The sequence below is a fragment of the Podarcis melisellensis genome (genome assembly GCF_964234715.1).
Source record: "Podarcis melisellensis genome assembly, chromosome: 9".
Classification (NCBI taxonomy): Eukaryota; Metazoa; Chordata; class Lepidosauria; order Squamata; family Lacertidae; genus Podarcis; species Podarcis melisellensis.
In genome coordinates, this window is record NC_138541.1 from 10,195,419 (window position 1) to 10,209,912 (window position 14,494).

The 14,494-nt window shown below is 46.1% G+C and overlaps 1 protein-coding gene and 1 long non-coding RNA gene across 6 annotated transcripts in view; both read left to right on the forward strand.

Moving 5' to 3' along the window:
• The window catches only part of LOC309377872, a 239,761-nt gene that overhangs the window by 196,002 nt on the left and 29,265 nt on the right, over positions 1 to 14,494 (forward strand). The gene's annotated exons all lie outside the window — the stretch shown is intronic.
• The window catches only part of SHROOM3 (shroom family member 3), a 222,781-nt gene that overhangs the window by 179,022 nt on the left and 29,265 nt on the right, over positions 1 to 14,494 (forward strand). For all 5 annotated transcript variants that reach the window (XM_081924742.1, XM_081924746.1, XM_081924744.1 and 2 more), the window contains one exon: positions 12,874 to 13,005. In XM_081924742.1, coding sequence (XP_081780868.1) covers positions 12,874 to 13,005 — 132 coding nt within the window. The remainder of the gene's footprint in view (positions 1 to 12,873; positions 13,006 to 14,494) is intronic.

Genomic DNA, 14,494 nt, shown 5'->3' on the forward strand with positions numbered 1-14,494 from the left:
AGTAGAACATGAGTTCTTTGGAGGAAAGTTCCAAGCTGCTCCCCATCCCCCCCCCCACCCGTGAGCCTCTCTAAAAGCAGAAGGAATCCCTGCCAAGAGAAAAATGACTGGAGGGAAATAGTTTCAGGGAGAAGGGCTGTAGCTCATGTCACAAATTTGCATGAACTTTGCAGGTGCCAATATTTATGTATAGATGCAAAATCAGATGGACTTTCAGAGGGAAAGTCCATCCTGTAAGCAAAGTTTAAACATGGGAGGAAGACTTAAGGCCTGGGGCAAAATACCTAGGACTCAGGCCTGGGGAAGACAGGGGAACTAACACCAGTGTACTGGAAGAAGCAAAGATCACCAGTGTTGAAGAAATGATTCTTCAATATCAGCTTTGTTGGACTGGTCATGTGCAGATGCCTGATGATCGTCTTCCAAAGCAACTACTCTATTCCGAACTTAAAAATGGAAAGCGTAATGATGCTGGTGATCAACAAAAGAAGTTTAAAGACTGTCTCAAAGCAAATCTAAAAAAATGTAGTATAAACACCAACAATTGGGAGCGCTCCAGTTGGAGAACAACCTTTACCAAAGGTGTTATGGGCTTTGAAGACACTCAACTCAGGACGCAAGGGAGAAATGTGCTAAGAGGAAGGCACACCTGGCAAATCCACATTGTGATTTGTTCTTACCCGGAAACTAATGTCCTCACTGTGGAAGGACGTGTGGTTCCAGAATTGGCCTCCAGAGTCACTTACGGGCTCATTGTTAAAACCGTGTTTATGGAACACGATCTTACTTGGCTACGAGTGATCGCAGAAGAAGAAGAAGAAGAAGAAGAAGAAGAAGAAGAAGAAGAAGAAGAAGAAGAAGAAGAAGAATGAGGAGGAGGAGGAGGAGGAGGAGGAGGAGGAGGAGGACACCCCAACAACAACAACACCCCTGCAGCAGCAACAACAACAACAAAACAACACCCCTGTTCCCCAGAAGCAAACACCAGGGTCTTTGACCAAGCCACTGGTTTTAACCACTGAATGACTTGCTTTAAAGCATTAAATGAGGGTTAGACATACCTGCTAAAGGCAAAAATCTCTTTGCATTAAATAAAGAGGTGACTGGCTTGTATCGATGACAACTTTGCTAAGATTGCATTGCTTTTTTGCAATTTAACTTTGCATATAAACAAGAGCTGGCCTTTGAACATTGCTGTATTCTCCACCCATCTCAGTAAAAAAAACAACACTCTTTCCCAACTCCTTAAATGTGAAACAGCACCTCTGGAAGTGGTGCTACTTTGGTGGAATAATGCTGTGCTTATCACATTTCCCTTACAACCCAGCCTTGGCACATGGTAACAGAGTTCTAGGAACCTAAATAGACAGGCTTAGGATGGAGGAATCAAGCTACAGTAGCTTGGCCTAATTCCCAGCATGCTATTGTCAGCAATGTGGCTTCATCTTGATTGCAACCAACAATTTTTTTTTTAGAGGATTGAGGCTTTGTGCAACTGAAATCCTAATAAGCTTCCAAGTGCTTTAGTTTTTCCTGTCCTCTCTGCAAACCTTTGGTGTGATTTTGGCAGAATTATGTAAAGGAAAACCTTATGTGGTGGCCTAAATCAACATTCCTCATAGGTGCTGCCCCCACTGTAGCTCAATGCAGATGATTCCAGGTTCAATCCCCAGCGCCTCCAGCTAAGGCCCATTTTTTAATTGCGTTTTATTTCTTCTTTTATTTCTTAATTGTTGTTTTGTTGCATTGCAGTTTGAATTCCGCAGAATTCAGATTGCAGTAGAATAAAATACAGTATAAGAAATCAAAGGAGTGATACAAATACAATCGGGGGGGGGGGGAGGAAGCATCTAGTACCGTAAAGTGAGATACAATTGCTACAACAGGCAGAAAAGTCATTAGCAAATTTCACATGGTCCATGGGGCAAAAGGTTTGGGAATCACTGGAGCAGACCCATTGAAATGAGTGGACGTAAGTTAGTAACGTTCATGAATTTCAGTGGATCTGCTCTGAGTACGACTAACTTTGAATGTACCTCTATAAAAGCTAAAATAATGAAAAATCCAGGATTCCTTAAGGAGGAAGGAGCATGGGCCATTTTCAAGCCATTTCTCCAAATAATGACTTTCTCATTTCTGTTTTGTTTATATTGAGTTGAACAGCTTATTCCTATTTTATTTATATACAGTACCGTCTTTCCTCTCAAGGAGCAAAGGACATGTTTAATAATACGCTAAAATAACTAAAATAGCAGCAGTCACAATATCAACACAGCAGGGCATTTATGATGGCTCTGGAGAATGAACTATCGAAATCTTACTTTGAGCAAAGAGAGTGCGCTGGTACCCATGGATCATTTGAAAGGGAAATGCCTGGTGTTTATGTAGGCTGTTTTGCAGGAGCCTCTAGGGCTGCAGCATTCTGTCAGTTAATTGGTTAGATGTGTCAACTAAAAGTCCTTTGATTGCCTAAGAAGGTGCCCTTTGCTAATTGAGCAGAATGCTTTCAAAGGGTGTTAATGGTTTTTTCATATAACTTATAACAGCTGCAGATAGGACTGCATTTCCTGTTTTTATGTGCAAGAGGAAAGAACACCTATTTAGGTGTCTGCTGCAACACAGTGATCTGGTTTGCCCCACACTGCAAGGCAGACTATGGCTTAGCAAGACCATGCAGATATGTAGGCTCCCAGAGAGAAGCTCACAGCCACTTACCTCCTCCCTGGCCATTTTTACTGCTGTGCTAAGTCAAAGTTTGGCTTAGGATCTTGTCCGAACTGGGGCTCACAGTTAAGCCAACTACAAGCTATAACCATGATTAGCACTCTTGGTTTTGTTGTTGTTTAGTCGTTTAGTCGTGTCCGACTCTTTGTGACCCCATGGACCAGAGCACGCCAGGCACTCCTGTCTTCTACTGCCTCTCGCAGTTGGGTCAAACTCATGCTGGTAACTTCGAGAACACTGTCCAACCATCTCGTCCTCTGTCACCCCCTTTCCTTGCGCCCTCCATCTTTCCCAACATCAGGGTCTTTTCCAGGGAGTCTTCTCTTCTCATGAGGTGGCCAAAGTATTGGAGCCTCAGCTTCAGGATCTGTCCTTCCAGTGAGCACTCAGGGCTGATTTCCTTCAGAATGGAGAGGTTTGATCTTCTTGCACTCCATGGGACTCTCAAGAGTCCTCTCCAGCACCATAATTCAAAAGCATGAGCTTTGCTTTGGACAACATGCTAAACCAAATCTTGGTGTGGCAATAAAAAGGACCAGGAAGAAGCAAAGCAGCTGCAAACTCCTCTCTAATAACCTTCACATAGCTTGTTTTACCGTGTCGTGTGAATCATCTTACTCTCCTGATCCATCACAGATCAGGACCCTGGACAGGACTGGAGGTGCTGATCCAGAGGTCACTGGCTGGCTAAATCTCAGAACCTTGGCCAGCAATCCTGCAGTTAAGAAGACTCAGCAATGCCCTGGAGCAACCACCTGGGTTTTATGGTCCCACAAAGAAAGTCAGTCTGAAGGTTCTACTCCCCTGAAGGCTGCAGGGCTGGATTGAGAAGGCGATTGGACCGCATCAGGCCCCCGGGCCTTAGGTTGCCTATCCCTGAGCTAATTCCTTGCAGGGTTATGTGTGTGCATTTGCCTACCTCCAGACCTCTCAGATGGGTTAGGAAAACTAAGGTTTTGTGTCTCAAAGTGATGCAAGAACTGGAGTTTCTAGGAAGCTTTGCTATTGAGTATGCTAATCCAAGAAAAAACAAGATAAGCAACAAGGAACAGGAGGAAACAGCCTAGGGCCAACTACCAAGCTCATTTGATATTGCTTTGGCCAGAGTTTTGCTGTCAAAAGTGTTGATGAATGTCACAAGGCAACTTCATATCTGCCAACATTTGCAATCCAGAACAGGGAAACTTGGGTGAAAATATGCCTGCTTCATAAATTCATTTACCCAGGAGGAAGCCTGCTGATCTCAGAAGGACTTACTTCAATAGCCTTGCTGCAGTGAACACAGCTACAGATTAGGATGTAAGGTCACTTTCACACAAGATGCTTAAATGGGGTTGCTTTTTTACTCTCCCATTTGCTTCTTTTGCAAATGCAATGCAATTGCTGCCTTGGCTAGATAATACCCACTGGATTTAAATATGGCGAATCTGCTTTCTGCTCTGCATTTAGCACACATATTCAAAAGCAAGCGGTCAAACAAACCAGTGTGGGAAACAGCAGTATCTTAAATGTGAAAAATGGTCTTGGGTACATACACACCTTCCACCTTTGACCTTGACGTCTTCACCCCAGGTCCCAAGACCTTAATCCGGGGATGTAGTATTAACAGAGGCCTCTGAGGTGTCTTCCCAGTTCATGCTGAGAAGGACAGCTGCCAGAACAGAAGTGTCGCCTTGCATGCAGTTCCTTGGGTCAAGTTGTTCAGAAGCAATACTAGCCATTTTATAAATTAAAGCTGCGGTGGGCAAAAGAGAGATCAGGGTGTATACCTCAGGGTGATTTTCAGTAGATCAGCATGGGTATCTGACTCCTAAATATTTCTTTGGAGAGCAAGAGAGAAAGAGAAAAACTGTCTGCACACACACACACACACACACACAGAGAGAGAGAGAGAGAGAGAGAGAGAGAGAGAGAGAGAGAGAGAGAGAGAGAGAGTCTATATCTAACTGATGTGGCTGAAGCAAAATATCTCAGCTGGAGTGTGTTGATTAACTTGGCCCAGAGTCTGTGTTTGCTATTGTTGATGTGGCTGTACAGGAAGGTACATTCTGTTACAGCATAGAATCTACTTAATAAACATAGGTTGTCTTCGGTTTAGCTTTCCTTCCACTTCTGTTAATTTGCATTAACCACTTCGTGCATGAGAAAATAATGAAATTTCACAGCATAGTTGTTTATATTGCTGCTGGTTTTCTTAACGTGAAAAGAAGAAGGAAAAGAGTCATTGTGGCAGATTAGTTGGTCCTGCTTAATCTGTCTGCATCACAGACGCCCTGGGACAGACTTGTGCCCTGGTCACTTCTGTTCCGTGATTCAGTTGCTCACTTTATGCACCAGCATTTGATTCAGTTTTACCACCAGTTTTGCCATGGCACTGACACACAGTTCAGGCTCCAAAATCCATACTAGGGCAATACCATTATTAGGCCGTTCAAAATTCCCCCAAATAGCCACAGCAAGCTTTTAAGTTCTCTAAAGAAGAAGAAGAAGAAGAGGAGGAGGAGGAGGAGTAGTAGTTTGGATTTGATATCCCGCTTTATCACTACCCGAAGGAGTCTCAAAGCGGCTAACATTCTCCTTTCCCTTCCTCCCCCACAACAAACACTCTGTGAGGTGAGTGGGGCTGAGAGACTTCAGAGAAGTGTGACTAGCTCAAGGTCACCCAGCAGCTGCATGTGGAGGAGCGGAGACGCGAACCTGGTTCACCAGATTACGAGTCTACCGCTCTTAGCCACTACACCACACTGGCTCCCTGTAGGTAGATAGATAAATAGATCCATCCATCCATCCGTACTCTGGTTGAGTACCAAGCAAAGTGGCACGTAGTACTGTAGAGGCAGAACAAATAAAGCTGCCATTGTACTAAGGAAATGAAGTTCACACTCATAAGATGGAGACTGTGTACACACATCTTACATATATTATTATTATTATTATTATTAAAATTTCCTCACTGCCCTTCTCTGAGGGTCAGAGGGCAGTTTACAATATAAATTTGAAGCACATGGCTTCCCCCTGCCCCCCGAATTCAGGGAAATGTAGTTTGTTAAGGGTGCTGGGAATTGGAACTGTGAGGGGTAAACTACAGTTCCCACGATTCCTTTATGGTGAAGTCATGTGCTTTAAATGTATGTGTATGCAGCCGGGATGTGGAAGGCACTAGCAGACTTAATAGATTAGTCTCTCCTAAGTGCTGGACAGGTTTTAGGTTACATCTAGGAAGGCTGGGGTGAAGAAACACACAACAGCCAATTGCCCATTTTTGAAAATATAAAATCTGGCAATTCTATAAAGCTGATAGCTAGATCAAGGGTGAAGAAACTGCAGGCCACCAGGTGTTGTTAACTCTCCAGTCCTGTTCAGCCCCAACCAGCATGGCCAACGGACAGGGATGATGGGTGATGGAGTGGCAGCCTCAACAACACCTCAATGGCCTAGGACCCTCGTACCTACGGGACCGCCTCTCCTGGTATGTCCCACGGAGGACCTTATGGTCTTCAAACAAAAACATCTTGGAGGTCCCGGGCCACAGGGAGGTTAGGCTGGCCTCAACCAGAGCCAGGGCTTTTTCGGCTGTGGCTCCAATCTGGTGGAACGCTCTGTCACAAGAGACTAGGGCCCTGCGGGACTTGACATCTTTCTGCAGGGCCTGCAAAACAGAGCTGTTCCACCAGGCCTTTGGTCAGGGCGCAGCCTGACCCTCTCCTTTGGCAATCCTCACAGAACTCTAGCCCAATGGTTGCCACTAATTTGATTTGAACTGATTATATAATGAAATGATTTTAGAATGTTGTATTATTTTACTGTTGTTAGCCGCTCTGAGCCCAGCTTTGGCTGGGGAGGGCGGGATATAAATAAAATTCTTATTTATTTATTTACCGTATTTTTCGTCCCATAGGACGCTCTGTCCCATAGGACGCACCTAGTTTTTTTGGGGGGGAAATAAAGGAAATTTCCCCCCTTTATTTCCCCCCCAAAAGCAGGTTGGGGAAACCGAACCAGGTCGAGGAACAGCGGGATGGCGGCGCTGCGCCTCCCTGCTGTCCCCCGAGCTTGTGGGGCTAGCCGATGTCTGCCCGGCGTGAGGGGCGCTCTGCTTCAGGGTGCCCCGCCCGCCGGGCGGCAGGCTGCTATCCACAGCGTGGGGAGCCCTGTGGGGAACTCCTGCAGGGCTCTCCATGCTGCAGATGTATGCCCGGCACAAGGGGCGCTCTGCTTCAGGGTGCCCCGCCCGCCGGGCGGCAGGCAGGCGGCAGGCTGCTATCTGCAGCGTGGGGAGCCCTGTGGGGAACTCCTGCAGGGCTCTCCATGCTGCAGATGTATGCCCGGCACAAGGGGCGCTCTGCTTCAGGGTGCCCCGCCCGCCGGGCGGCAGGCTGCTATCCACAGCGTGGGGAGCCCTGTGGGGAACTCCTGCAGGGCTGCCTAGGCTGCGGATGTGTTCCCGAAGCACCGGGTGCTCTGCTTTCAGCGCGCCCGACGCTCTAGGAAGCAGGCTACTATCCACAGCCTAGGCTGCGGATGTCTTCCTGAAGCCTGGAGAGCGAGAGGGGTCGGTGCGCACTGACCCCTCTCGCTCTCCAAGCTTCAGTGAAAGCCTGCATTTGCCCCATAGGACACACCCAGATTTCCCCTTCATTTTTGGAGGGGGAAAAGTGCGTCCTATAGGGCGAAAAATACAGTATATGAAGAGCTACAGGTTCCCCACCTTAGATCTAGATTATCAGTTCAGATTATGCTCTGTTCTAAACCATGGTTAGATTTCTGCAGAAGAGCCAAAGCGAGCCTCGATCTTGTGAGCTTCCCTTCCCCTTTCCTCATTTGTGGTGGCCAGGAGGACCATGAATGTTTACAGTTCCACATTGGACTAAATCACAGTTTCCTGTTGCATACGGGTGGGGAGACTCTGGTTTGTTCTAATCCTTAAAACCAAACAGGATCAAACTTTGGTTTGCTAACTGATACACCCCAGACATAAGGACCTGTAATTCTGAGAGCATCATTTTACTTTCCTCTTTCTCCCATTTACCCTTCACCCCAATTCTGCTTATGCAGTTGAAGGGCAATAGCTGAGGACTGGTTACATGCAGATCTGCCATTTTGAAGTCAATGAGAGGTTTCTGTTGACTACCAGGTAGAACTGCCTACGTTTTCCTCCTCCTCAATCCACCAAAGACCAAACGACGCCACACCTATTCAGACAAACACAGTTCAAACCTTTGCAACAGGAGGAAGTTCTGGCCTGTTTGGAAATCGCAGCACTCATCGCATGACACTTAATCCACATTTTCTGAACAGAGGTAGGCTATAGACACAATGCAAAGCTTTGCCCCACAGCTATTTATACTTGTCTCTTGGTTCAGGTCCACAGCTTAATTATTTACTGGATTACTTTGTTCTGGGGCTGTTTGGCTGAAGTGCTTTAAAAATATTGCAGGCTTTAAAAAATAAAATAAAACCAAACCCTGGCAAGGCAGCTCTCAGAAGCCAGTTGCTGGCTGCTTCAAGGGGGGAGGGTGTTTTATTTCTGTCAGACAATGTGCTTTCTCAAGCAAGAAATGAGAATGCCCTAGGTTTTGATTCGACCAGAACTACAAAGAAATCTTTAAATCCCTCTGGCCTCTCTGTGTGCTGCGTGGAGACATCTTGAGGGTCTCTCTGAAGATCAGGCTGTGAATTGCTGAGTTAAATCCCATTCTGTCTGCCTCCTAGCCTACGGCATTCAGTTTCCTTGTTTTCTTGGCAAAGGAGGCTACAAGGGGCCTCTGTCTGAAAGGCACCTATATATGATATTTAATTTGTGCAGCTCCTCTTAGGAACCTTCACCCCTTACTAATATGATTCTGTCAACAGAGGTGGGTGGTGAGCGGTAAGAGAATCTCATTCTTTTGGTGGTATTCAAAAAGGCTCATGAAACCCAAAGACGTGGGCTCTGTTTCCCAGCTAGAAAGCATGTTTACTATGCAAAGTATTTATATCCTCCCTCTCAATCTCTGCAATTCTTTCTGGACGTGGATAACAATAGTTTGGATGAAAAATTAAACAGATAAAAGCTGTTGGTGCATCCTTCTCATTCTTCTAACTGAAACAGGTGGCACTTGGGAGTATCTTAAGAGTAAGAGCTACCTACCTTCAGAAAAATGAAACAGTCACTGAGTTTCTGCATGAGTCAGTGAACTGTGTCTGTTGCCTCCGAAAGCAGACAACTGTGGTATTTGTTCTTTGGGAGTGAATGCATGATCCTTCATGCAGAGAAATTACCCACACCCAGTAGAGGCTGGACTGACAAATAATGACCCAAATCAGTAAATCACTCAGAGGTGCAACAGGCACCCTCTTTTATGCTCATTGTATGAATGCAATTCTCTCACAACCCACACTGTTTAGGAATCACACTGCAACAGTGAGTTGTTAAGAAACTGAGCAGGGTTAGAAGCAACCAGTAGAGGCAGTGAAAATGCTTCCCCTTCCTAGTCTGTGACTTTTTCAGGCCCAGCCTGCAAAAATTAAAGCCACTTCAAGTTTGATTAGTTTTTACCATATATATATATATGCAGCTTTCCCCTCCTCCTGGTGAGCAGGTGCAGAGACAGGCACATAGTTGTCAACCGTCCCTTATTTGGTGGGAAACTCCCTTATCCCAGCGCCGTGTCCCGCTGCTGTCCCTTATTGATGATGTCCCTTTAATTTCCCGGGTTTCAAAGGAAGCAGCTCCTCTCCCTCCCTCCCTGCCGGCCAGGGAGGAGGGAGGCTCCAACTGTGTTGCTTGGCTGTGTTGCTCACCCAATAAGGAATCTAAGAATGACTGGGGGGTGGAGCTTGCATGCCTTGTGCTGATCAAATCGCCCACGTTGCCTGGGGACTTGCCATTGCTCAGCGCTTCCCAGCGGACAGATGACGGTGGTTTTCCTTGCTGCATCCCCTTTGCTGGGTTGCTGCACTGTGGGAACCACCGCTTGAGGCTTCATTTGGCTGCTGGCTGGGCTTTCTGCCTTTGGCTTGGAGGGGCTCAGAAGTTGAACATACCTGTGCTTGGAAAATCCCATATTTTGGCTGCTGATCCCTTATTTTCGAGGCTGCTGGCCCCTTATTCTTAAATCTGTAAGTTGACAGCTATGGGCAGGCAAGGGCTCATGTCCCACTAACCACAGCAGAGAATGTGGGCATACGTAGCTTGCCCTGTGTCATGATGAGAAAAGATGCATTTGCCAGAATTCTATTCCCCCCCCCCCAATTTTTTTATTCATTTTATAACACAAATAAAAAACACAAACAGAAAAGACAAACAATACGAACAAATTCTTGTCATATCCTTATTTTTCTAAACATTGTTAAGTGGGCTTCCCCAAGTCCCACCTATCTGATTTTCATTTTACTTCATCTTTAGCAGTTTACATATATCATAATTTCTGACCATCTTTTTTTTATCACACTTAAAATAACTTCACATTTTATCACTTACAAATAATACTATTTTAAAATACCCTATCTTCTACTTCTAACCCTACAGCCTATATCCACTTCCAAAGCTATTCTAAGGTTTAAATATTAACATATTTTTTCAAATATTCCTTAAACTTCTTCCAGTCGTCTTCACATTTGCCAGTACTCTAATGCAGGTGGTGGAAAGAAGCATTATCAGAAACTATATACCTCTGACTAGTTTTCCACATGAATTAGGTTAATGGGCTGGTTTTCCATTGAGACCATGAAATTTCGCAGTGTAATGATAGCAACCAGTTCAGCGTTTTACTGCCTTATTTGCATCTTCCCTGTTCTGTCTGATGGGCAGGGTACAAATTATTATTATTTCATGTACTTCATTGTGCTTCAGTATAACCGTGCTTTCCTTTATTCTTTAACCCTGTTGTGTGGGTATTCAATTCCCCCATGTGATTAGAATCACGTCGGGGAGAGCAGGATATGCTAGCTTGCCCTTCTGCCTCCATTGCATGTCTGTGCCCATTAGACAGTTGTACTCATGGAGGCTCAACACCAACATGGTTCTTAATCCCATGGAGAGCAGATTCCCTGTTGCAGATGTTCACTCCAGTGCACGGAGGGTGGAGGGCTGCGCACGTGGGTGTAACAGTGGGGCAGGGTTAGTGAGGATATCCCTGCTCCCTTTTGCATGGAGGGAACTAACAACCCACAAAGGGATTGTGTCTCCTGTATATCTGGTCACCCTCTCCCATGATCTTTCCCTTCCCCTGTTTTTCAATGAAACTTAAGCCAAACACAATGTTGATGGTGCCATGTGCATTGTCAACATCAGTCTGAAGCAGGGGTGGGGAGCTTCAGGTCCAGAGACCAAATGTGACGCTCCAACCCTGCCTGCCTGGCTTTTGGGAGCCTCCCCAGGCCATGCACGCACGCGCACACACACACCAGCCACACTGTCATGGACTGGTTGAATGCAGAGGAATGGTGGTAGAAACCAGCTGGGGAACCAGCAAGGGAAGAAGGCTCAGCTGAAGGGGAAACAGGGCTTAGTGAGCTGGCGAAGTCAGTGGCAGGGGGATGTCAAGAAGCTGAAGTTGGCAAGTGGGAGGAGGGAGGTCAAGAGGCAGAGACGAGTCACTGGTGTCTCCCTCGCCTGCTGTGACAAGCTCCCCTCCCATCTCTCCGGACCAGGAGAGGCATGAAAGGAGCAGAGGAGAGATTGGTCAAACGTAGGCACAGTCTCCAATTGCTTGGGAAATGCCATGGAGAGGAGGCAACACGACAACTGTGGGGAGGTGGGGACTTTTAGTCTCGGCAATGGATTTCATGGAGTAAGACCCACAGGGAATGAGCTCCTGTGTGCATTAGGGCTCACTCAGCCAAGTATGTCGAGATCATGTTTTTGCAAATTAAACTCCAACTTTGGACTGCGTGATTTACCAACCTGAACACTCCCTACTGCCCCTTCTTTGTACCCTCTGTGAGAGTGTTTTTGCCTGGCTGTAATCACCTCCTGGCAAATAGAAGGGGAAGAAATGGAGGCAGTGAGAGATTTTACTTTCTTGGGCTCCATGATCACTGCAGATGGTGACAGCAGTCACGAAATTAAAAGACATCTGCTTCTTGGGAGAAAAGCAATGACAAACCTAGACAGCATCTTAAAAAGCAGAGACATCAGCTTACCAACAAAGGTCCGTATAGTTAAAGCTATGGTTTCCCCAGTAGTGATGTATGGAAGTGAGAGCTGGACCATAAAGAAGGCTGATGGCCGAAGAATTGATGCTTTTGAATTATGGTGCTGGAGGAGACTCTTGAGAGTCCCAAGGACTGCAAGAAGATCAAACCTCTCCATTCTGAAGGAAATCAGCCCTGAGTGCTCACTGGAAGGACAGATCCTGAAGCTGAGGCTCCAATACTTTGGCCACCTCATGAGAAGAGAAGACTCCCTAGAAAAGACCCTGATGTTGGGAAAGATGGAGGGCACAAGTAGAAGGGGACGACAGAGGACGAGATGGTTGGACAGTGTTCTTGAAGCTACCAGCATGAGTTTGACCAAACTGCGGGAGGCAGTGGAAGACAGGAGTGCCTGGTGTGCTCTGGTGCATGGGGTCACGAAGAGTCGGACACAACTAAATGACTTAACAACAACAACAACAATGTGCTATCAACTCTGATAAGTCCTCTTGCTTCCCTGGATGAAGAGAAGGGTGTGAGAGCATGTGCAGAAACTTGCCTACTGCACAAAGGCAAAATTTGCACTTGTTCCTCTGCCCACCACTTGCACGTGGCCCCCAGAAGGTTGTGCAGGATTGAATGCGGCTCTCAGATTGATACAGATTCTGTACCCTTGTTTGAAGCAAGGCTCTCTACTAGGTTCCAAGCCTCTTAAGGTTGCCACTAAACCTCAGGATGACTCTAATGGCGTTTTTGACATTTAGGGTATCCTCTTGCACCAGGCCCAATGAAATGGTTAGTGTGTTTTTCAACAGGATGGTCTCAGTGGAACACACTGATGCATAACACCAGAGCAGAATGTAATAAACATTAGGGAGCAGAGACCAAGCCGTGTTTGTATTCTTGACAGGGTCATGCTGCTGGCACAGAATAAATGCTAAATAATAATCATATTGCTCCTACTCCACCTGTCAGGGTATCTGAGCAAGTTCCTGCCTCTAATTATTTTACCCCTTTTTGTTCTTTTCCCAGACGAAGCGACCCTGTGGGCCGACCGCACTCCTGGCATTCTGCCAAGTTCATAGAGAACCAGCCCGATCTCAGCATGATGCAAATATCTCCTGGCATGATTGGCACTCCTTGGCACCAAGCCTACCATTCCAGGTAAGTCTCACAGCATTTTGGCCAAAACAACAACAACCCTGTATCCGAGGATTGGTGTGTTGTGTGCTTCCCATTCCAGGAAGAGTACAATTTATGCTCCACCCTGAGAGCATAATTCTCAGCAGTAATCTGCATTCACCTCACAGTCTTTTAAAAGCTGCTGAGCTTTCTCTGCCAGGTGCTGCGCTGCCTTTATGGATCTGAAACAAAGGTGTATCAGGTTGAACAGGCAGGTACCCTCAGCCCTTTTTGCAAAAGCTGTGCGGCTGCGGTGGTGGAGTGGAGGATTTATCAAGCAGCGAACTTTGCCCAGATTTCCCTGCTGATTGTAGAATTCTACAGGCTCTGCACTAAAAAAAAGAAAAGAGCAGAAAAATCAAAATTCTGACTTCTATAGCCTTTACACATTATTCAGATTTCATGCATTTGCTTCTTTTGCATCATCTGTTCTGTTTGCTCTATCCCAGGGATCAGCAAACCTTTTCAGCAGGGGGCCGGTCCACTGTCCCTCAGACCTTGTGGGGGGCCGGACTATGTTTTGAAGGGGGGGAAATGAACGAATTCCTATGCCCCACAAATAACCCAGAGGTGCCTTTTAAATAAAAGCACACATTCTATTCATGCAAAAACACCAGGCAGGCCCCACAAATAACCCAGAGATGCATTTTAAATAAAAGGACACATTCTACTCATGTAAAAACACGCTGATTCCTGGACCGTCTGTGGGCCGGATTTAGAAGGCGATCGGGCCGGATCCGGCCCCTGGGCCTTAGTTTTCCTACCCATGCTCTATCCTTTGCAAGTGTGTTCCGTTTGCCGAATACATACAGGATTCAGAATTCAGCTTTTCTTGGCACAGGAATATGTTTTTTAAAGGAGCTGATCAAATAGGGCTTCTGTTTGTTCCCTACAATGTGTTTCCACTTTTCTGTATCTGTTCTGAAAGATGGAACATAACACAACCGGAAAGTTCTTAGTGATGTTTCTTTTTCGATGTATAGGCAAATCCCCAGTCTTTCAATCTCCTTGAACATCTTTGTAGCAGATTCCGAATCTCAGCATCAGCACAGTGGCTTTTCCTCCACCCCAACTTAGCCGCTGGAATTTCAAGACCTCTGTGAAACCTAAATACTGGCACCAATAGTAATTTATTGAGATCAAAGGAAGCATGGGATGGGAAAGGAGGAAGAAACTCTAGGATTACAAAAAGAAACGAAAAAAGAAACCCTTCCAACAGAGATGTGTGTTCTCTTTCTCTCCTTGACACCCAACACAAATCATCTGGCAACTGCATTCATTCCATCCCAGGGAGCTGCCTTTTTTTTTTTAATTATTCTTTGCTATGGCCTAGCTCATAGAGTTCCAAGCCCCAGATTTCTGCCCTCTCTGTTGTCGCATCTCTGCTGGCATAGAAGCCATCGCTCCAGGTGTTTCAATACTGAAGAACGCCAGTGGCATCTAGTGGTCGGATTGCCAGCCTTCTTCTGTC